The sequence below is a fragment of the Epargyreus clarus genome, unplaced genomic scaffold (genome assembly GCF_041222505.1).
Source record: "Epargyreus clarus isolate Ecla_fem2 unplaced genomic scaffold, WU_Ecla_fem_2.2 ptg000026l, whole genome shotgun sequence".
In the NCBI taxonomy this organism is placed as follows: domain Eukaryota; kingdom Metazoa; phylum Arthropoda; class Insecta; order Lepidoptera; family Hesperiidae; genus Epargyreus; species Epargyreus clarus.
Window position 1 is genome coordinate 11,952,185 of NW_027332233.1, and position 26,200 is coordinate 11,978,384.

At 35.0% G+C, this 26,200-nt stretch overlaps 1 protein-coding gene across 11 annotated transcripts in view; it reads left to right on the forward strand.

Moving 5' to 3' along the window:
- The window catches only part of Rbp6 (RNA-binding protein 6), a 635,951-nt gene that overhangs the window by 489,074 nt on the left and 120,677 nt on the right, over positions 1–26,200 (forward strand). For all 11 annotated transcript variants that reach the window (XM_073088080.1, XM_073088082.1, XM_073088083.1 and 8 more), the window contains one exon: positions 8,631–8,679. In XM_073088080.1, the coding sequence (XP_072944181.1) occupies positions 8,631–8,679 (49 nt within the window). The remainder of the gene's footprint in view (positions 1–8,630; positions 8,680–26,200) is intronic.

Sequence of the window (26,200 nt, forward strand, 5' to 3'; positions counted from 1 at the left end):
TAAAGCTACTAGACTATTACAAAAAAAAATATAGGTATGAGTAGGTTAGTGACACGCAAAGTCTTGTAACTCACATTTGGTCAATGTAATGAACTATGGAAATTAATCATTTCATCGTGTAAAATCTAAATACTTTATTCTAAGAGATTCGTTTCGGGAGGACAGCGGGACTGTAAAAGTTCTATCAAAATGAATAAAACAATCCAATACAAGCAAGTATCACTCAACAAGTCGTAAAAATAAACAATAATGGATTTTTGTAAAACATTTCTATTCCTAAATACATGAATTTCCAACCAGATCTTAAACTCATGATTATTCCTCGCCAAGAAGTTCTTCAAGTTTCAAGCAAAACTCAAAAGAATATGGATTATGCACTAATACAATCTATAAAGCTCTCGTACAATAAATTGCATCACGGAATACAACTTCAAGAGGCTGTCATTCTGAAATCTTTATCTATTTCCAATACTGTTATTTATGCTTTGATATTCATTCTACTTTCTTGAAAATCCCCGACTTCTGTACACTTAAATCACAAACAGAATAAAAATAATAAACATATGTGAGGGCTTTTCCAATTCGATTGTAGACACGAACCTACCTTACTTTGTTTGCCCGTATTCAAGTGCAGGTTAATAAGTAATGAAGTGGATCCGTCGAATTTTGTTTGTTAAAGTGATTATTCAAATACCAAAAACGTTTCTCGGGTATTCGTGAACTTCTTTCATATTTTATTCATCGATCCTTCACGGTTTAAGGCACCTGTAATTGTTAATAGGATTTGAGGCGTACTTCGTGAAGTTGAGATAGTTAATTCGCGTTAATAAAGTTACTGTGATGTATGCGTAATCTGTTAATGGTTTCCTTATTATGCTGAGGTTGATTCGTTGAGATATGTTTTAGTAATCGTTTCATGTTTCGGTCTATTTGTCAAGTATGAGATCGTTGCATTATTTAGGCTCTAATATTAAGCCTTGTCATCATTATTTTTAAGGCTCATCCTTATTTTTATTATAAGGAAATACCAAGTATATAAAAATGATTTTATTCATTGACTAGTGCCGTCATCGCTGAAAGCTGTAGGTCTGAAACTTAGGCTTTTAAACACAAAATCGAATCAAAATACATGCAATATTATTTGTGTTTCGAGAACAAACAGACAAGCAAATTACAGTTTTACTAAAGCATATAAAATCCAATCTTAACAAACACACACTCACGTATTCTTATTTCTCATGGCAACGAATTTTCATTATCGGCCTCGAACGTCCCTACCTAACTGTATTAATAACAGAAACAGTTAATACACGTCCGAAACTTCGGCTAGAAGTAATCCGGCGCCGATATTATTCCTGGCGCTTCCCAATCAATTCGCCTATAAAAACACAGGGATAAAACCGTACACCAAGTATCCGTTCCCGAGAGTTCTCTCCTTGGAGAATCATTACGTAAATACGACAAAATTGTAGAGCCTCAGGAAGGGGTGTTATTTATGGAGGGCAGAGGGCGGAGTGTATCTGAGTGGGTCTATTAGCTCAACTAATATTTTCTTCTTCAAGTTAATTGTTATGTCGCCTTAAGACCAGGTGGCTCGTCCCATTAGGTCGCCGCGGGCAACTTATTACTACGCAACTTGAGTCACCAAGGGAACTCGAAGCCGCGGAAATATTTAAACAAATTAAAACTTTTTCTTTATGCCATTTCCCGAACTCTCCTTATTCTGATTCGTTTTTATTGGGTTTGCTCCTACTTTGGAGCGACTTGCCAAAAGTGGGCGGCCCTAATTCGATTTTGGTAATGTTATGTGACCACGCGTTCTTAAACGGCGATACCATTTGGATCGACTTGTGTACTGCTATTGTTTATTTTAATTTAAAAAATCCATTATTTTCTACTAACTAGTGATACAACTATATCAAATGATTTTATACATACTAGAATTATTTTGTGTAATTATTCATACATTCGCATAAGTATTATATTTAGTAATTTTGTACTTTGCTTCAATATAAAGCAGAAGTTTTTCATCACAATTCACACCACCCTTAGAGATCGCAAACAAAACTTATTCAATCGCCCGGCTTCCCCAAGCCAGACTGTAGTCGAAGTTAATATATGCAAAACAGCTCCTAACCAAACGGACAGACAAGAAGCATTGTTCGAGAAACTGGTATTTTGATTGACAAGAACCTGACCATTACGACCGGCCGCTTGTTCCGAACTGCCAAAGTAACCGCTAACCGACCGAAGTGAGAAAACAATTGCATGTTTCGCAAATACCTCTTAGCATCTGACATTTCTAATTTGGCAGGATGAATGATTGTAATCATTAGACGCCCAACTTTGGAAGTAATGTATAGCTTCATTTCTGGGGGTGATTGTATAAGTAAATGAATTACCGCGTAATTATTGCACGAAATATTTTAATACAACTTTAAAACTACGTTTCTAAGTAATGGTTTACTTGTCAAGGTAATGAAAAATATATTGATTGAATAAAAACTTTAATATTATTATATTAAAGTTATTATTATATTAATACTATTATATTAAAGTTTTTACATGCTATTCATTGCGCATTTATTCATAAAATAACTCAATTATTGAATATCTTGTACCATTTTGAAATACCTAATAAAAACGTTATTTTATTGTTAATTTGTATAACTGAAATGTAATGAACAAAACAGAGATTCAGAGTCTCTTTTCATAAACATTTCCAGTACGTAGTAAACATGAAATTCATTTAAAAAATATTTTTTTAAGTATTGCCACGAAAGTTGTTGTTTTTACTAGGACAAGCACCCTTCAAAACTGCGCGCTAATTAAAAGTTCACGCAGTAGGTATGTTCACGTTGCTGTATGTTGTACCTTAATGGCTAAATACGGTTATAAGTGTACAATGGACATGATGAAATTATGGGGGAATGTAATGAAATTGTTTATGTGGCCCTTAGGACCGAATGTTGCGTTGTAGGTACCAGGGAAGCACGAACGAACGTTGTTTGCAAATCAATGCGTCAGAGCCAACCGTGTAGACGTGCACACAAACTGACAAACAGGACACGGTGCACACGTTTGCAAATAACCTAAGGCCGTTGACACACTATCCGATATTGTTTTGACACGTGTAACTCGATGCAAATTTAATCTAGGTGCTATGTTATGTTCAGTCAAAGAAGTCACGTCATGCAATCGTGATAGTAAAATCGTGACAGTGACTGAGACTTATGATTAATGTAAGATTGTACTAAAAAAGTTGTGGTGTGAAGTTTTTTTAGGTTATAGTAATTATAGTAAACTTTATACTTCATATTAAAAAAAATATTACGTATACAATTTAGTCCAAATTTATTTCTGCTTTTTACCAACTGAGGACGGCAATTTTTTTTGTATGTATGTGCGTACTAGCACGTTCTGCCGCCCATACGGCTTAACAGGTTTTAACATAATAATATCAAGTATAGTTGGATTCATGTAAATAGTATGAATAACTCAGGCTATATTTTAAAGCAGCCGGATTTTATTTGCAGATTCAAATGTTTTTACAGAAATATAAGGAATCAAATATGTGCCTCGGATTAACAATTTTTGTACACGACATATCGTGTACGCCGGCTCGTGCGTAAGCCGCATAACGATTGTTCTGATATTAGTTCCACTGACAAATGCTGGTGTACGAATAGCGATATCGCATGCTGGCTTTGATGGATTGCGGCGAATGCTCGTAATTCAGAATTCGTGTACTTACACTCGCGATCCGGTATTGCCCATCTAGTTTATGAACGTACCAATGTATGTTCTGAATTAATTTTCGAAGAATTTTCGGAATCTTTAAGCACACGAAACTATAGATCAATATCAAACAAAACTGTTTTGTTCGATATATGTTTTACCAAAGAAAAATGTGACTAGAATAAAGTAAACATTTCAGATGGTTAAACAAATAAAGTTATATAATGCAATATCAAATAAAACTCTCCAGTGTTTGTTATATCAAATAATAAATTTCATTCGAACTTATTTTCTATACACTTTAAGAGAATGTAAACGTATAATCCAATATTAAACAGAGTTACCTGGAAAATTTTCTGAAAAACTTCCAAGAAGTCGAAACTACGACACAAAGGCATTATTTAACAATTTCAGCTAAAATATGATTAGGTTTAACAGCGAAGTGACATAAAACAAGTTATCAGAATGTCTGAAATCTGTAACGGCGTACTAAATCTCGTAAATGACAAAGGAAGGGAAAAAATTAAGCTTTAAGGAGCAAGTACTACCTACGTTTCGCAAATTAATGCGACAGGTACCTCCGGGGACGCGAGGGTCTCCTCCTTAAATAAAATACTTAATAATAGGGAGTGCTCAGTTACGAACATTAGAGGGAATTGTGCGAGTGACATTCCATTGGATCTCCTGAACATGAAGGCTATTGTAGACTAGTTTTATCCTAGTTTTGTAATAACATTCATATCGCATTTGAAAAACAAAATTTTAAACCAGTTACGAATACGCTGTTTTAATATTAACAGAAAAATGTTTCCTATCCAAAAAGTAAATATAACGAAACTGGATAGCAAAATAAAACTCCAATTTTAATTAAACTCTAAAACAATTTAACAACGCCATAAATATCCGCGATAAACAAAGTAAACAGCGATAGGCAAAGGCGGAAAGTTGTAAACAATCAGTAAAAAACTTGTTTTATTCTGTCCGGGGTGGCCGTAAAATTCCGACCTTACATTGTCTCCAATTTACACCAAGCCGTTCGATCTGATGCTTGTCACTCCATCATCCACGGTGAATGCGTTTGGACTATTGGACGCCCAAACGTCCAAACTAAAAGTGCTACAAAACGGCATAGGTGCTACAATGTCGTAGGTGTAAGCAATTAACCAAATATGAATAACAGCGTTTTGGTTAAACAAATTCCAATGCAAAAGTGAAAATACAAGCGATGCTTATGTTTGTAGTATAAATAAGGTTTCATAGCAACATTCATTTTCCGTAAAGTACTAAGCTCAACAACTACTTGTTATAAAAATAATCGTTTGGACTCATATTATTACTTAGCCATAAAATCTAACTAATAACCATACGCATAATGAGCACTCAACTTGTAAGCATATAACTGTAATCTCAACTCTGTATTGACATACAATTGATAAACATATCTTAGGAATGATGTCTTGGATAAGACATGCTAGTGACAAAGGTGCTAGCAAGTGGTATTAGCAAAGTTGTTGGGAATCCCACACAAGGACGCCTCACATTGGGCGAATATTAAAAGGCGAATTAGACTGGTCACGCGCCGAAGTGTTCATAAATGTTCATATTAGACCTCAACTTGTCAGGAGCACTTAAGTTTACGTGATTCTACGGAACGCTGAAATTATTCTATACTTGTATTTAGTTTTCATAGAAATGCGCCCTATTGTACAACAAATTGACGATTTTAAACTGAGCTGATTTTAATATCGATAACAGATAATAGAATAGTATTTTTATTTTTATCTGAGCTTGAAGCTTAACAGTCTTTGAAATTTATATGAGGACCTATGATATTTACAAAGTAAAAAATACAGCGTTTAAGGGGAACAGGGGAAAATAACTATTTTGCACTGCAAAACTATTTTGAGTCCGAAACTTCCTGTTCTTAAAAGCTTAGTCATTTTTCAAACATAGTATATTTTCCATAAAGGTGTCAGCCGTCTACGGTGGTAGCGAGCTAGAACGATGTTTATTCTCAAGTGACAAACAAAACTACGCTTCAACTCTACGTCATAATATGTCGCGAACATCAGACGGTACAAATAATAAACCGCGGAGCACTTCAACTTAGATACAACTACAATAACTTGTGCTATAAACAATATAAAATAGAGTTTTCGTTGTGAAACGAGGCGAGACTCGAAATTAAATACAAGTTGCTAAATTCTACTTTTACAAAATGCGGATTTTGTACTGCAGTAACATGAAGGACGGATTCACTTAGTGATGACAAAACTGATAACGCAATTGCTTTATTTGTACACTGACGTAGCATATAACGTAAATTTTTAGACTAAAATTTTCATGAACACTGAAATATTAAAGCAGTAAGATAAATACTTACTCGTGAAAGTAAGATGCTATCGAGCGTATTATGCTCAACTATATTAGGAAAGTACTAATTCTAAGAGTATATTTTAAATATTTCTGTAGGTACTTTATACGACACTTAGTTAATGACATACATTTACAAAGTCTACAAAATGTAAGTCAAATAAATAGACGCTTCTTTCTATCCAAGCGACAAGATTCAATGTAATTCAAAATTCTTTATACCGATTTAAATTCAACACACATTAAAATCTTGTTACCCCTTTACTGTACTCATATAGTCCCAAATACAAGTCACTTTAACGAAATCAAAATCAATATCAAATGACACCTCGGAGGCCTCGCACTGATCATCGGGCCAAACTTCGATTTCACCGTAACATCGCCCTTGGGGCCAGGGAGTGACCTGTACAACACCTGTCTCTTTCTAGGAACGGTGACATGGGAATGAAAAAAGGGATAACTATATTTAAATTTGTTAGTAATCATTTCGCACTTGAAGGTTGAAATACATGTTCTAGTGTTTTAATGTTGGACAACAAAATTTGTTCATTAAAATTGTTAGTGATATTTTTAATGAAATATTTTTAGCTGCCACAAAACTTTTGTAATTTATTTGATACTGCTTACAACTTAAAAGCCACTGTACTTTTAAGTATTAACAAATGCCATAGCAACAAATTACTTTAAAATGTAGCAACATACGTGTAGTTCTGTTAATAATTTTTCAAAGCACGTTTTCACTATTTAGAAACATTAAATAAACCGTACTAAACACGTGTAGCTAACTACAAATCTCTATAACACTATCGCGTAGGAAGACTATAATAATAATATATTCTGCGTCTTAAAACCCACATACATTTTCTTCAATCCATTGTGTGTAGTTTTTATAATACCGCGGCATAATGAAACGCAAAGAATGTAGTAAGAATTTCATTTCTTGCTAAGCGTTTATTGCACATTGCATTGCTATATGAAATCTAGACGCTAGTAATAACTGAGCGACGTCGTAAGATTAATTTATAAGTGGGGAAAAAATATCTCCTCCGCTATTAGAAAATGATTTTACGGTTAGCTACTTAAATTATATACGCTGGCTCAAAGAATGTATTTTTTATCATTTCTTAAAGAGATGAATTTTATTTAAATGGTAGAGGAAATCTGAGATTTACTGGACCTATTTTTTAATTCCTCTACTCTAATATACATTTTTTTTTATAAAATTAATGCTTTATTTTTGGCTCAGCCTTAAACGATGTGACTGTTTGATTTATTTTCTATATGGATTCATTTGTCTAAAGTGTATACATCTAAAAAATGTTTTTTTTGTATTTTGCGAGTATGGAGATTATATGAACATCAAAAAATACTACTTTATATTCTACAAAATTATTATAAAAAATAAGGAAGCCTTCATTCACATATAGCATGAAAATTACTTTGTAGAACCATATTTATTAATAAACAAAATAAGTGACATTTAGAATAATTTACATTTTGTTTTGTAAGAACGTGGGTAGTTTACATTTTCATAAAACACTAAATTATGAGCAGAGGTTAGTTAGAGGTAACATAACGTGAAACAAAATAACAGTCAACAAGGGAATATCCAGCACCTGAAAAATAACCCGTGACAATCCATCCTTGTTCCGTAACATTACCCAAACGTAAAAAGGTGCGAAGGCTGAAAAAAGTGCCAACTTCAGTCTACTCAATATTGTATCAAATTTTTTATTCACCACAAAGGAGGGTTGTCCGGTTCACGCGTGCCCAAACAAAAGCTTAACAATTCTCGCTCAAACAAATCACCACTAAACAAACGTTCCTACAGGTAAGAATAATTCAGGGAAAGGTCACCTGTTACGGGTATTCGACGTCGATCATCGGGAGTGCGTTGCGTCGAGTTCCCGCGTAATGTCGCCCGAGGGAACGGCCTACGCTGGCGACTTTGACGCCAGACAAAACCCTAGAGCCCTCACCTGTCAAACCGAGAACCCGTTTTTGTACGAACTCATATTTTTAACGTGGGTCATCTCAGTTCCGAACCTTTCCCGTGACACGTCTCATACGCGACTGAAAATTTGATAAGGAACGAATTTATAATTACGTATATATCAGTGTGCGTGACGATTACATTAATATTACAATGCAATTTCGCCGGTTCGGTTTTACCGCTGTTTTGGTGGCGAATGGGGAGTTTTAAAAACGTTCCTTCGTGGCCAAATTTAGGTGTATGACTGGTCGGGTGAACTGTGACAGCGCATCTCTGTTCGCGTGTCCTAACCGCCGACTTTCCATTTATTTCTCTATGAATACGTTATTACCTGCTCGCCCCCGCTTATCAAAGTTTATTTGCAGCATGTGGTTTACTCTGTACCGGTGCTTATTCGTTATTACAACGCCGGAGTGTTTTATTGCCGGGGCGGGGCTCAAATCGCGCACGACGCCCTTGTTTTTCGCTATTTTTCCTCGCGATCTTTTCAGTTGAACTTTACTTTATGTCTTCTTTTTTGTTACAGATTGAGGACGCCATGCTAATGTTCGACAAACAGACCAACAGGCACAGAGGTAAGTGAAAATTTGATTGTTTATTAAACGCATTGTAACCATAATATTTTATTCAGCTCTAGACGAGGATAATAGTTAGAAAAATGGCCCTTTTTAATATCGCGGACAGGTATTCAGTCTACAAATAATTTATAAAAAAGTAGTAATGACTTTTTTAATTCAGCGTCTGTCTCTGCAGACTGTGTTCATTTTACTCATGATGATTTGTCCGCACTGTGATGAATGTTGGAACCAGCGCATTTAATGTCGGCATTTACTTCAGTACCGTCCATGTTCATACTCGTTCACCATCCAAAGCCATTTCCAATCGTATAAAAGCTCTTGCTATTCCGTTCCAGTATTTACTAGTGCGTAGGTGTTCGACTAAAGTTCGATATTTGAACTTTTCGATTTTAGAATCGCTATTTACCATCCAACTATTTAAATTAAACTACCTTCTTGCATTTATATATTCTGAGCTATCAATCAAAATTATTACGATTGTATTTAATTTTTTATGGCATTTTGAATACGTATTACTATTGATGGAAACGATAAAACGTATTAAAAGACGTAGGGTAATAACATATAATACAACTTACCTCGTAACTTGGCTAAGGGACACGCACGAGACGCCATGTCACCATGTTTTTCCTTGCAAACGAAACTTCCGAAGGTTTACATTTCACATGAGGAAACAATAATAACATTTTTGCGTTACGCGTCATTGACTCATGTTCTCGTAAATTTTAATACCGGTTTTATCATGTAAGAAGTAGTAAATACATAGGTATACGGTCTGATACTAAATTATAACGGAAATATTATTTTATTTAAAACTCCTAACAATAGATCTGTGCACTACCCACGTAGACTTCGTTAGAAAATGAAAGTTTCCATTACCACTCTGTAAAATAAAATAACAGTGGCACAAATATTCCTAGAGTAAATAGTTCGCTCGATGTTCGCTGCGATAATTAAACTCCTATATATCGAACTAATTTTTATGCAAATAAGAAATGAAAACATGTTCGTTCAATTTTAATTAAACATCCTTTACAGAAATATACATCGTATTTCATTTTGGGTTTAAAAAATATTTAAACGTATGAGTTTTATTAACGTCGTCATTATCAATTTATGTTATCAATGATTTACAAAATGAATAAATATTAAACTCATTTTTGGTAACAAGAAAAAGTAAGATAACTTTCCGACAATGGTACCGACAGTGGCGTACCAAAACGTGGGTTAGAAGTAGGGTTGCCGACTGTACTCTATATAATATTGTACTTTACTGGTTTTCATACTATTCCGTCTATTCATACTATTCACACCTATTTCGAGCTTAAAGAAGTGATATAAGGGTGTAGATGTCAGCTTACTTACGTAATATATAAGACGAATATTTCAGTCTCTAAGAGGAGCAGGCTTCAGGTGGAATTCCTTTTGTATATGGAGTTAGTTACAAATGTCAATGCGTCACAGTGATCACTTACCATCAAATGTAATGCATAGTCGTTTGCTACAGAAATATTCTAAAATAAAATCATAAGTACACCAAATGTTGAAAAAATAACATGTACTTCGTTAAAACATTAAGTAATGTAGACTTTATTCAAAATTTAAATGGTTTCCGCGTTTTTCGACTAATAACAACAGTGTTCTGCGCTCAGCGCAATCTATCTGTAGTAGCTCCAGAACTTATACCATCCATATTATATCCAGGGTTGATTATCTATGAATTGCAAGCTCGTTTGCTACTTTCATAATATGTGCTTATTTTTTTGGTGTATATTTGTTTAGCTCTTCCAAAAAATGTTGGCAACCCTAGCTGAAGGTATCGACATCACTAAACAGGTTCACCGTTTTCGCTTTCCCCCTCGTGTTCAGACTATTCCCGACTAATAAATAACAAATCGACGCCCGAATAAAATATATGGTTTCTACGCGAAGATTTCTCGGTATTGTTGTCTAATATAGTATGGGCGAAAGTGAAATAAGCATGAAATGTGTTTATTTCTTGTCGTTATAGGTACTAAAAGTTCAAGAAAAAAAATTGTAGGTACATTATATTTCGGAATAATTATAATTAAAAATAATATGATGACACACAGTTGGTTCTAGATTCGATCCCCAGCTAGGCAGCTATAAACGATAAATTTAGATTTCTGTTCTGGGTGTGGGTGTTAATGTTTGTCCTTTTTTATCGTTCTTGGTACCCACGTCACAACAAAAATCAAAATGTGGGGCTATGACTGTAGATATCGTTTTTTTTTATTTATATAATGATAAAATTATCACACGTGATTGATATATCTGCAGAAATGTGAACTTAAAAATAATAAAGCATTATAAATTTGGAAATTAGAACTACCTACCATTAAATAAAAAAAAAGTATAAAGTATATACTATGTAATATATTCCACTTTATGTTATGCATATTTGACGCAAACCACTACGAAATTAAAATGCTCAGATGCCAGATTATATCCACCCAGTTTATTCCCATCAAAAGAGTTTAATATCACGTTAAGACACTGCGTATGTTAATCAATTAAGACAGCACGGAATATTTGAAGGAACCTGCGGCAGATGGCGCACCTTAATCATTTTGACATAAGCAAGCAAATAAATTGTGCGTCTAAGCACCACAAGCTGGGACTTATGTAATCAGTTGCTTTCATTATCCCCACAACGCGTAAGATTTTAATTAAATTCACGGAAATCGTATCAAGGGCGGCCATCTTTTGTTGCCGACGAAGGTTCCCTAGAAGCAGTTACAGCAAATACAATGTTAAATTTACTTTTGTTATCCCATTACACAAAAACAGGTTGACCCAAATATTCAGGCTGGGTGAAATATCGTTGCGCCGTCATTTATGCAAGTTCGCAAAAACGAATCCTGTTTTATCGCAGGCGAGGCGAAAAGGACCTTGTTACAATGGAGTAACAAACAGAACGCATCATCAATTACCCCCGTTTCCAAGTTTCACGACCTTTGCGTGTCACTTGGATGATATTTGAGGTCCCTCACTTTGTAATTAGTAGAAACAGAGAAATAAAACCTTCCCTTGTAAAACTGCTTAGCTCTACGAACTTTTATGTCGATTTCTTTAAAGTTCGAATACTTAGTAAATGCGTTGGGCACTTACTATATGCATTATTCAGTAATTAGAAAGTGATCTAAATGGTGGAAAAACTATAGTAGTTTGATCGAGAAGGAACCATCACCACATCTAGCTCTAGCGTAAAGCACTTCATGCATTTAGTGGAATGGCTGAGGCGATGAGAGGCGACCACTTTAGTCCTCGAAAGTGGACAATCATTTGTGTGTGGCCTTAGGTAGAACCTACATTCTAAACGGCTAGTTATAGATCTTCATTAATGGTAATTACCACATACCAGGGGGACTATATTTTCGTTTGCTATTTCACTAAATCTTATAAAAAGATTGTATATACTGTAAATATAATGAGATAGTATTTCAAAAATTTAATGAATTTATTCTCGGGAATTGACGTGTTCCGGTTAATATTCATTAGAGAAACGCCAGGAATATCTTCAATTCCTATCGCCATTCTATTAATATAATCCGAACACTTCAGGCATGTTGTGTACGTGTAATATTTTAATATCAAAAATGTCTTATACCACCCGATACTACCGGGTTATTATCCCCGGAACGTAATCAGTTGGGTCGGGTTATCCTGGCAAGAAATGTAAAAATATCCGCTGTTTATTTGTATCAAACCCGGGCAAAGGCAACCCAAACGCGTATTCAGGCTGAATATGAATGCAAACTGCCCCGGCAAACGGCCGGAATGGTGAAAATCAAATTAGGTATGGCGTGAATACTTCACGGCGACGTCGGGAAAAAAATTGAAATCAAATATTCATTGACTTTCAACCGGATAAGCCGGCCCGCAGCCATTTCAATACATTTTATTATCTATTTTTCGCGGTACCCACTCGGCCCGCAAGACGACGCTTCGACCCATTCAATTATTAATCTCAATAATCAAATCGCTCGCTCTATTAACATACCAAATTAGCTCGGCTTTCGTTCGACGCTCACCTCTATACGGCACATAGACCCTTATCTACAGTTTCTATCGGTGCCAACGCGTACCAGGCACAATCTACAAGTGCCTAACAACAATACCGAGTTTTATTTTAGGCATGTTACATTTCGCCCGCAGCTCTACGTGCGTGAAATTGTTTTTGTGACGGAGAGACGAGCGGACTGAAAACTGATAATATGAATTTTTCAGCTTTGCCGGTGCATTGTACGATAACTTCCACGTTACGTAGCCCGAATTCTTTGCATATGCCCACAAAGAGGAACATATGGATAATTTTTTCGTATATTCAAAGCGTTCATCGCTCGGATATAATAATCGTCGTCAAAAAGCCTTAAATCCGACACTTTTTTGGAAGCTATCCACTTCCCTGATCGCGCATTTTTGTTTATAAATCAGGTGTTGAATAAGGGCTTAATTTAAAGGGTGACTTTATATGAAGCTGTTGAATCTGTGAAAATAAAAACCTTTTAGCCTTTTCAGTACATTAAATATGCGCGAATAATGCGTTTAATAGCACCCTTTACTTTTATTTATGGCCGCTTTTGGTTGAAAAAATAATTAACGGTTTCCCATCCCTTAATCCGCCATTGTCTCCTAAAATTATTTTATTTTGCGTTAAATGACTTAGACATTTAATTTCAATATAAATCTATAAATATGATTTATAACTTCAAATCTAAAGGATTACGGGGATATTATTAATTATTATTTTAAAAAACTAGAATTTAAATGACAAGTAAATTATAGAAACATCAAAATTACGAATGAAAAAACTACTCAAAAAACTTAAGACTTCCCGTAATCGCTATTGTTTATTAATTTAAAAGGTGTGATATGTTACTCTTTCTGGAGGCGTTACAATTTAGTGCTCAAGTAGTAACAATTTGTGACCAAGTAATTACAGCGGTAGTGCTGTCACAGTCGAACCACGTAGGGTGGCGTACCTTTTTCCCAACCCCTATTACAAAGCAAAGTAATACACAGCCGAAAATATACCCGTACTGATGTTTTCACGCGAGCATCACACAAAACGGTAGCGAAGCTTGAAGCAAATGCCATTATGCGAAGGTAAAACGCGACATGTGAGACCCGAAGTTCATAAATATTAAACAAAAAAAAACTAGCGGAACCAATCTCGGCGGGGTGGATTCCATTTGGTCGCACGAGCCACCTCGCACCGGTGGGACACATTGCTTCCAGTGCGTGCCTGCTACCGTGAAAATTTCACCTCTCACTTTGCATAAGAGTAGTGTTATCTATATTTCATTCGACATTCGTGATGTGTAAAGACGCCTATTGCGTGAATCATAAATGGCGATCGTTTTCGCCCGGCCCCATAAAATTTCTTTCAACGCGTTTCTTAAGTCGTCCGCCTATTCCCTCGCGTTCGCTTTTTATTTTCGCATCATAAGACACTTTATGGCTGAGTGAAATGAATGTTTTCTTACTGTTGTTGAGAATGGACTTAAAACAATGTTCATCAGTGGCCTCAATAAGTATTATTTAATAACTTGAAAATCTTTAAACACATTTCATGTCGCCACTCGTACGTGAGGTTTCTCGGAAAAAGGGCCGACGATTTGGATGAAATTTTGTACTTTAAATAATGTTTTTCTCTCCAAATTCGTCTCGGTAATTATTGTTCTGAAACCAAAATATAATTATCAGAATTTAATAAAATGATCTCAGTTTGGTAATGCTATCTATGATATACCAATATGTAGATAGGTACCCATGTTTATTGTAGGGAGCACTTAGTAGTAATCTTATATAATAAATTCTCGTGTCACAATGTTAGTTACCGTACTCCTCCGAAACGCCTTTACCGATTTTAACCAAATTTTATATGTATATTCAGTAGGTCTGAGAATCGGCTACTATCTATTTTTAACACGCTTTTATTAGCTTCAGACGTATGTATGTTGGTATGTTGGTATGTTAGTATGTAACGGAATCTTTGAACATGATTTTAACCCCCTTCAAAACGTCGGATTAACTCGAAATTTGGCATACTTATTAAGGACCGATGACAATTCAATATTTTAATAATAGTTTTGTACCATTGTCCTTATCAACATCCTCTGGATTAACGATTTTCGAGGCGAGATTTTTCAAACACCTTCAGCAAAGTTCATCGCAACTTTAGATTGCAAATAATTATTGCTATTTAGTTTCAATAGGCGTAACTTTTATATCGTGATTTTTAGTTTAGAAAATAATAATGTTATTACCCTATAACTCAAATGTTCTGAAACATATCTATAATGCGCTCTTGTAGAATGATTTTTAGGATTCCGTACTCAAAGGTTAAAACGAAACCCTCTGCGGTCTGTTCGTCTGTCGTTGGGCTTTATCTCTTAAATCGTAATAGATAGACACTTGATTTTTTTACAAACGATGAATAATGGTGGTCGCTATAACGAGAAATACTAAAAATTAATAAATAATTATAGTTCAAAAAACTAAAAAACACGCTTTTATGATAAAATCAACTAAAAAGTAGAAAATAATTTTCAATCTAAGAATCAATTAAGGACCAGTAAATAGTATAATTGTGGAAAAAGTGTGGGGTGCTTTTCGAACCTGATAAATGGAGCACCCCACACTTTTTCCACTTTTTTTCCTTTTTCTACTTTTTAGTTGATTTTATCATAAAAGCGTGTTTTTTAGTTTTTTGAACTATAATTATTCATACCCCTAGGTGATAGTGGTTCTTCACTCTTAACATTTTTTTATTTATATGGCAACACAACCGCCGGGTCAGCTAGTATTTTATATAATTATCTAAATAGGCATCTATTATAGGATATGAATAAGTAACTAGACGTCGACCTAAGTAGGGATCTTATAATTACAATTGTCCGATTGACTCAACCTGTTTTGTACATAATCGAAGACCTCGAAGACAATACGCAAGCTCTTAGCGTCAGAGTCCAAATCCATTTGTTATTCTGAAAAATAAATAATACTCACCGTACATAATGATAGCTTACGTGTGTAATACTTCAAACAAAACACTCTCTGTTCGAAAACAATATTTTGAATGTTTAATGCAGCTCCTACATTTATTTAAATCCGAGAGCGTCTTTATTTGTTCCGAATAGAATCTTCGGAGCACTTCAATTCAACTATTTTTGTACACGTCGAGGCAATTCTAATACGTACCGTTAAAGCTACTGAAGGAGCTCTCGGTTGAGGCAGACACTCAGTCTGCCGTCTTACTTGGCTCTTAAGAACAAAGGATTTTGATCTTTGCGCGTCTCATATAAGAGTAGTATGTAGGATTTTGTGTGTTTAAATGTGTATTCAGCGAGTGCTAAGTGGCAGCACGTGGCAGCCGTGGGGAGAACGGGAATACTTTAAGCTCAGATGCATCTTGCGGCTGCCCTTGTTAATATAACGTGTATTACACTTAATTCACTTTAAAACAATGTTCGCTTTGAGTGGACTACGTTCATTATTCCACTGAAGCTACCAAGTTTGTTTGGTACTTCCTATTGTTTTTGTTTCTTACTTAAACGTAACTTGTTATTTACAGTGAAGAATTTGGATTCTGGAGCAATGTTTAGATGTTATGTATTATTAATATTCTTATAGTATTTCTATGATGAATTTTTGGATGCAATATAATCTGATTACCTAACTATTCGTAACTGTCTTATTAATGGTTACAAGTTGACATTTGTGACAATTATGAATTAAAGGAAATTTTACTTTAATTTATTAAAAATGTGATAAATATATTTCTATATACTTTATCTTATACTGAAATTAGTTGTGTGACTCAACAAACTTGCTTCTAAAATTTATTGCTGTGATTGTGTGAAATATAAATCAGATTTCGTTAAGACTACTAACCTTTAACCAATATTTTCTAAATGCGCAAATTTTACTTCCATTCGTTAAATACCCAATTTTAGGTTAGCCTTTAAGTGCAGCAACTCTAATATATCCTTTCACCAAATAACTCTATCAATGTAAGATTAAAAACATTGATCAAGTCGCAGATACCACTTACTATCAGACGGACATACCCAATAGCTACACAGAAAATATTGAAAACGATATTACTTTCATACTTACCATAAGCAAACATATCGAAGGTTGCACGGCAACATAACAAAGTAGTAGGTAGTATCGCTCCGTTGAACCGACGCATGGTCCCACGGGATGCCGCGGTTGAGAATGCATCTAGCGTGATGCATATGAGATAAAGTGGGAACCGAACCTCTCGGGGCCGCTCCGTAATCACGCCAGCCGCCAAGCATTTGCATAAACTATAACCTGCCTAATGTATACACTAAATGCATTCGAGGTGACGGCGCAAATCTACTTAACTCGATTGATATTATTGTATATGCAAATTTTGGTGTTTTTCGAGGAATCACGCAACAAATGAGCCTGTTTCGCATTGGTTGTTAAGTTACTGACCATGGACACTTGTAACTGATTACAAAAAAATATAGGAGTTCTAATTAAACTCCATTACTAAAGACTAAGTTGGAATAGCTCGTGTTAATATTTCTACCATTAAAATCAAACACAATGACTGTACTCTCCTGATACTACTAAAAATAGAAATAGCTGTACTACTAAAAATAATTGTATCACCTTATTTGTTATCAAATGATTACTAAATAGTCAAACACGAAAGATATTCTAGCAAAAAAAATCGAATATACCTGCAAGTTCGATCAAAAAATCTGAATAAACATTGTTAGCAAAATTGTTTACACAAATGCGAATATTATCTTTCTTTGGATTTACGAGTAGTTCACAATATCGGTAACAAAGTTTCAGTGCATTAAAAACTCCATATATAATTTATCCTTAGGTACAATGCAGTTTGCATTAGGGGAAGCTCCGAGGCGTACGTATTATAATGACACCCTTTTCAACAACAATTGTCTCTTGTTTAATTCTTTTTACAACGTACGGCTTGCGATGAAAAAGATATTAATCAACGTCAGTACGAATATTTTATTGAAAAATACTTTTGTTGTGTTTATATGTCTGTTCTGTTTATGAAATTTTACTCAAATATTCTATTCATATTTTATATCTTAGGGCTTTTGTACATGATGATTTTATTAACACAATAGAATCTCCCATCTTCCTTATTTCGACTATACAATATAAAGATCATTTTGTATATGAAGAAGTAATATTGTACAACGTCCTTTAATAATGTTTCAATATATTCCCGATCCTCGGACATCAGGTGCAAAAAAATTCTTTCAGAACGAAAGTAGACAGCGAATAAAAGAAATATTCGAAACTCTGACGAACCAATTATAATAGCATTCCTTTCAACAGTTTATAACACACATTTCCTTCCTTATTCAAATTTAAATAAGCTTCCATACCGAAGTTTGGAGTTCCATTTCGCGTTGCAGTTCTAAAGTCGGATTAAATTCAGCTTCCCGCAAAAGTCTAACTACGTAATTCTCATTACAATTAATACGTAGGAAACAAGCAATTTATTTATTTACCTCATAACCCGCACTAAAATATTAACAGGTCGACGGGCAGCCATATCTCCCGTTTGCAATAAGTCTATTTACACGTTAGTGGGAGATTCCCGTCCCAGAGGGTTAGCGGCGAGAAGTGGTATAGAAAATACTCGGAACATTTTAGCGTCTCTGTTTTCCACGTTGGGTATCTATCGTACGCGAAATTGTCCAAAGTGTGCGCCGATATTTACGTCCCTTTGAAGATTTAGATGTACCCCGGATTTCAATTTAGATATGTTCAAGTTATTTGGGTTGAATAAGACGGCAGTACCCTTATATGTACTTTGTTTTACGAGCTAATAAATATTCATGGAATCGAATTAAATTAAGTGAACGATTTACTTTATTTTAATTACGTTTTTCGTTTTTATTGGAGGAATCAAATTTAATATCAGTATCTCAAAAACTTAATTTTAGTTGTTCGTCAAATTAAATTCAAGTTTGTAACTATTGTTAATACTTATTTTATTAGTTGAAAAATAAATGTGGAACCTAGAATTAAAGAGCTTAGTGAACAGTGGAACATTTATCGTTAACTTACACAAACTTAAGTAGGCGGGATAGATATAAACGTTACTTCCCACTATCAACTTTAATGCCAATAACCAAAGGGAATATCATTCTGATTCAAACCTATGACTCCTTTGGAAGCAACAACAATGGCTTCTTAAGAACGGATGGCAATAAATCGAAGCGTTGAATTGATCGTCAATGAGGCATTAAGGAGCTAGCGCTTTCACAATGTACATTAGGAGTGTGTTTTAGCAAATCACTTCCTACGGACCTGCCTTAGAAAGGGATTGTGAAAAGAGTGCGGGAAATGACATAGTGGAAAGCTCAACGACATACTCGAAGGTGAATAGTGGATACGATTGAAAAGTCATTCATTGTAAGGCACTCGTTTAACTGTGACCTAGTAAGTGAGTTCACGAGGTAAATGACAATGTAATAACCGTTAAACAACCATTGCAGACGTGACCCATATTTCAGCAACTTAACACATGTCATTACTTATTTCTTGACATAAAGATATCATGAGACTATGACAGGCAATGTGTTATGTATGTCTGTATGCGTATGTGTATGAAGAATACACAGATTTGTAATAATACTATCATTTTTAGGGTTCCGTACCCAAAGGGTAAAAACGGAACCCTATTACTAGGACTTCGCTGTCTGTCCATCTGTCCGTCTGTCACAGGGCTATATCTCCGGAACCGTAATAGATAGACAGATGAAATTTTTACAGAGGAGGCATAACGGTGGCAGCTATAACAACAAATACTAAACATAAAATAAAGTTGAATATTAAAGGGTGTCTCCATACATTTGGTGGTACGGAAGCCTCCATGTACGAATTCGTCTCGTACTTGGCGAATTATTTTACATGAGTTACTTCTATCACTACATACTTAAGCTTGGGAAGTTATTTTAAACAAAGCATCGGTTTATAGATAGGTATTTAAATCATTTAGGCAGTACCGGACAAAATGGAAGAAAATTGAATCACGTGGAGGGCTGCTACTATGGTCACTTCCACAGCAATCTGACACGCAGTGGGTTCTAGGTTCGATCCTCGGCTAGACTAGATATATAAATAATGAATTTGGATTTCCATTCCATTTTCCAGGGTTTGTGTATCACCAACACAGGAAAAATAGTGTGGGGCTACGCATAAAAAGCATTAGTTAGGTATTTGTCTCATACAAGAAGTGCTAGCTTACCTGCTCACTGTGCAACACAGCGAGATAGGGCAATGCAAGCACGCATTGTCAGCATTCTTAACAATGAGGCACTCGACAAATAAGTGTATGGTGTCGTAATTATGGAACCGATGGCTTCGTATTAGCTTTGTGCCGATAAATGACGATTGTTGTCATTATGACTAGTTACAAGCACTCAGTCTTGTACGGTATGACCTTTATTACAATGAATGATGATCGGCATTTTTCAAGTATTTTTTTTTATTTTCTAATGTATTTTTGTTTTGTTCTATGTCTTTGTTAATAATTTGTTATATTTCTGTTCATGAACAAAAGTTACAATAATATATTTCTTTTTAAATTGTACTTAATAAATAAAAACAAATAATACAACAAACTTGCCAATTTACTTTAAAAATCATTAAATTAAACTAATATGTTCATTTAATTTTTCTGTAACGATAAAATGAGAATATAAAGCATAAAAACGAAAAACAAGTAGTAAGTTTGTAAAATACCAACCCCAACAGAGTTCCCCTAAATAACCTGACCCTTTTATTCGTCCATAAGACATTAGTTCAAGTCTTACTGCAATAAAAGTTGTAAATAGAGTTAATAGGTACGGTCGTGAGTTCCCTCGATGATTTAGTGCACGCCATCTAGAATGAGCATAATTTCAGTTATTACGGTCATATTTGCTTTAATTACCGACATACTGCCTCCTTTACTGCTTCATACCTACGTTTGATAAACTTTTATTTGATGCGCGTGAGTAATAACTTTTGATGATTTTTTATATGTAAAATTAAGCGATCAATTTGATTTGGTATTGTGTTTTTCAAGTTTATTTAAATAAAAAAATAGACGAATACTTATTTGTTTTGACAACTAACGCCATCTCGTAGAATATCGATGACTAGTGTGATGTTAACTTCGCTGATGGCACTGTTAGTGTCGTTGTAATAGTTAGGCCTGAAAAATGTAATCTCCTTGATAACTAGGCGAATTCACATAACAAAGCCCGAACCCTTAAATCTAAATTATTTTAGTGTCTGTGTACAAATTTCTAAAAGATAGTATGAAAACGCGATAGGACTTAAATCTAAGTTATTTTAGTGTCTTTGTACAAATTTCTAAAAGATAGTATAAAACGCGAATTTAACATATTCAAGATGTCCTAACTAAGCGTAAACGTTACATGTCAGGCTAAACTGCTGACTGGCTACGGACGACGGCTCCGTGGAACTAACTACCCGCAATTACACTCAACATTCACCGTCCAAGTGGAATGACGTCATTAGATTCAAATTTAGAAAACGATAGTCGGAAGTAAATGTAGTAGGTAGAAGTTAAGTTCTTGCTTGTTTTCTGCGGGTAGAATTAGTGTTTTAAATCGATGATTATTATAACTGCATTAGTATCCATACGATAATTTTACTTTGTCGGTTCCAGACTTCCTGAGCATAAGGTTAAAAATAAAATTTAAAAAATCAAAGACTTTTTTCGCCGATTCTATTATACCACTGTTGTTGGACACCCCTTAACATATCTATCCTATATGTACGCCCATAGTTTTCATCCAGCCGAAGGTAAGCTTTTAGGGAATTTATGGAGAAAAAGGTCTTCCTATAAGGAGAAATACAAGCTTGGAGCCTCCTTGCCCTCCCTTTGTATACGCCCTACCAAATTTGTGTTCTTAATACACGCCAATCAGCAGTTTTTTTTTAATACTAAGTCTTGCCTTCTTTTGGTTTGAGTTAACCTGTAACACAACTAAGAATCTACAGGGCGATTACCTCGTTCAGTCGTGAGAAAGAGTACTTAGCGGAGAAGATTAGTTTAAACTACCGTAACGAATCTCACTAAGACATAACTGGAGTACTTTCGACACGCCAAAACCGCTTGTTTTGCTTGTATTAAAGGATTCCTGACATAATTATCTCAAAGCGACTTACTACGCACCCATTTATTAACCATCTTAATTACTAAGACCAAGTTAATTACACCGGGTAAAACTTAGCGCCTAAAGAGCGTTATCCCGTTAATTTAGTACCTACAAAGTTGCTTCGAAAATCTCTTTATGTCATACCCTGTGGGATATCGCCAAAGTTGGTTCGGACGATTCCGAATGCTACCTCTAATGGTCCCCGTTAACTTTTTCATAATAAAATTATGGAAAAAATCCCAGCCCACTTGGAACAATTACTTTTATTTATGGCCCCCAATAATTTACTGTCGCTAGCAATGTCGTTATATGGGATAAGGATATTTTTCTCCTTATTGGATTTTCCTATAATATATTGGTAACTTTGAATAAGTTTTTTCCAAAACAAACCTTTAAAGTTATAAATTTAAAAGTTACTTTGAAGCAATTTGGACGGAATCACAAGTCACAATTCACAGTAGGTACCTAAAATAAAAAAAATACAAATAAAAGTAAAAAGCGTTTATTCAATCTGGGTAGTACTGTTGCAATCGCTATCAATAAAATTTGTAATAACAGCACTAATAAGGTAAATTTCAATTTCACATCACGATCTAACATTGTCACATGTTTTGACGGTGAAGCTAAATAATTTAGTGAATGCACATTAGGTACATAAAAAGCTGAGAGTTCTTAGTTTAATTTTCAAATATGCGTGAAGTTCACCAATACGCATTTGAGTAAATTTGCTATATTATTATAACAATTTTTTATTCTCATTTGATTATGAAGTAAAAATAAATAGATAACGTACTTACTCACTCTTGATCTTGCAACTTGATAACTAAAATGGATATGGTATTCACCTTTTTAAAGTAACATATAACAAAGTAATAAATTGGTTAGTGTGAAATTGCAACCATAACGCATATTGCAGTGCATTTCGACAAAGAGAACGCGAAATTTCAAACCCATCTCATTACCTCGTTGACCGCACCGACAATATGGGTTGGCGGTTACCATAGCACGCTCGCGTAACTTTAATACTTTTATTATGTAATCTTTTTATTACATAATCTGATTAAAAAGTAATGGTAAGTAGCTTAAGTTGATTTTTGCAGCATTAATAAGCTTACGTCGTGCGACTCATATCGGCACTTTTTTAAATCAACAAAGTTGACAGTCGGAAATTTAAAGCACTGCGATTTTATATTTAGTTAGGTATATGCCTAATCCGTACTTATTCTAGTGTTCGAAAATAGCTGAACATTTCGAGGATAGACTTTTTAATTCTCAACTTGCGCAAATCTTTTAAATTGATGTTCCATTACGACATTCTGACACCTGTCCGCAGGGTGGCGTTTCAATCGGCCGGAATGCGGGTGTGGTCGCTCCGTGCGTCCGTGCCTACAGCGCACAATTGCAATCAGTCTAATATGTTGAACAGTAGGTCCATCTCATTATCATGGGCGACCACAGGTGAATGATGGCGCGGCACGAGTGCCGCCCGTTTTGTTTGTGGTCGATTTAACGCCCAGGACAAATTGCGTGTTTGCCGCCGCAGCCGAGAGATCATTCCAGAAGCGACGGGAATAAATCGACTGATTACTTTTGCACAATTTGAAATATAAAGCGAATTGTTTCGTCGTCCGACCGTGCGATGCGTATTGTTTAATTCGCTCCTCGACTGCGAATAATAGGTTTTTTTATGGTTTTATTATGACTGCGCTGTAATGACTGCATAAATTATTTTTTCCAGCGAAATTTATTTCGGGCGGACGCTCAAAAATCTTTTGTCATTTTATTCCGGTATCGGCGACCACTTTGAATATAGGAAAGTCATTTAAAAATTCTGTTGCTGACTCGACCATATTTTTATTTCTTTTTTACATAGACTGGCAGGCCTTGTCATTTTTAAATTGCAAAACAATGGTTTTATTTAAATTACTTTGTGAAATCATAAGTAAATCGGATATTTTCCGGAATAAGAAGGATTGTATTAGCTTAAAAAATTGGGCGCCTCCCGATAAATTTCTTTGTTCGAATTTCGCAAATAAGGAAAGACGTGGCACTTAAAATGTTCATATTTATTTCTTCGTTGAAACGAACTCTTGTTTTCATCCTCTTAACAAGAAAGTAATCTGTCGACCTCGGCCGCGATAACTGGATTTTTATGTAACAAGCCCGAATCGCGCCTACCCTCACCTAGCCCGGGGCTCTTTTAAGAAATCCCCGCATTGTCAGATTCTACTGAGGATTCGGAGTAATATACATTTTCCCGTATTGGAATTACAGCAGTATTTTGCTCATGCAACATAAAATCGGCGTAAAGACGACGGCCACGAAGGCTCGGCTGGTGAATAACTATCCTTTATTTAGTTCGCTCCTATGTAACAATCCTATGAAAGTTTTACTGTCGACTCTTCGGGCGTCAGTTCATAAACGAACACAGTAAAATGTAACAGGATTACTGCTATGCACCTCCGAGCGAAGCAAATTCGTCCCCGCCCCGATATACTCTACTCGAGAAATCTAGAAAAACGCTTACTAAAAGACAATTTAAGGTTTCTGTGCAAAAATGTTGCAGAAAATTTTATACATTTATTCCTTCAGATATACTTTAAACCTTTCATCCACAAAACATGATTTTAGATGTAGGTTTATACAATCCAAAGAATTCGTTTTAATTTTGTCATTTTACACACAATTTTACAATAATCCTTACAGTTCTCGCCAGGTTTGTTGATGTATGTGAAGTCATAAAGCTTTAATGCTCTTAAAAACTTAATATATTCTAATAACTGAAATCAAGTCAAACACCGCAAGAAATCCACAAACCTCTGAATTGAATACATAATCTCAATCGCAGCACTTACCAGGCAAAATGATAATACATGCTCCACGATTCTGACACATGTATGCATAGCTCCAGTCTTAGTTGCGTTCCCAGCTGCGTAATATCGGTTAACCGCCCGAAATTATACACATGTGTCGCATATAAGATGGGCCGGTAACACGTATGGCACTAAATTTTAGTTAGAGTCGTTGAGGCAACAGGTGCTCGGGATGAGTTCGCCCGAGACGCGTAATTATCGTTCGTACGGCCACCGGTTAAATACAAGAAAAACAAACTAAGCTGTTATGCACTTAAACTTCCACAGGATATGGTTATAGTGAGGAGATTAGCGTTTGAAGTTAAGGTAAGAAAATTGATGATTACAGTTCAGAAAATGTACAATGTAGATGCTGATTGTTAAATATTGTCATGGAATAATAATGCCAGTAATTAAATGATGTTAAAAACGATGTATTTTTAAAGATACTTTCTTCAAGAATTTCGTTATAGAGTATCTTTACGGCTTAAAAAGCGCTAAAGAAATCACTTTTAACAGTTATCATATGAATTTGAATTCAGAATTGGATTCGATTCAAAAAAACTTTAAATAGGTAGTAAGTTTTTCTAAGGCTTAGATTAAAATTTTTCAAACACAAAACCACAGGTGGAAGGTAGTAAATAATACCCGACAGCACTAAATTGGACAATGCTGCGACCAATTAGTGAATCCATTTGTGCTTTATTACCCAATAAAAACAGTGATCCAATAACCGCGGAATATTAATCTCCCAATTTGGACGTACGGTTTTCATAAAACAATTTTAATTAACTATTATCACCAACGCGGCCGCGGGTCGTCAGCCCTTTGGGTGGAAAAATTAAATTATTTAAGTTTGTTTAATGTATTGACAGATGTCGTTGGCACTGCACCATCGAAACGAGTGCATTGAAAACATGGCTGCCAATATCACTACATTTTCAATGAAATTTCACATTTTACTCACTTGTCAATTAAATGTCACACACGATTCGTCGCGAATTTACCCAGTCGGTTGCGAATATCAAGCGGCCAAATGAAATTTGCATAAAAAACACATAGCTTCGCCGGCCCTGTCGACCATAGCATACAGTACAAACACGAACGTGTAATTCCGGTTTATAAATTGAAAGCATGGACCGGTTAAAGTGGTTCTGTTTATCATCCAATGTAATTATTTTATTGAAATTTTATGTCTAATGGATAATTTAATTCAATTTATTTTACATTTTTATTAAAAATATTTTCACACCTGAATCTGAACTGAAACATTGTTGTAGCGTCTCCATAAGTCTTTTATCTAATGCATCAGGAACAAAATGAAAATCATTTCAATATGTTCTATTTTTAAAGGGGGAAAATAACTGGTCTAAACCTACATTTTCCTTTCTTCAAACACAAAATATATCGCCTACTACAATAATTAAAAAAATCAAAAACCCG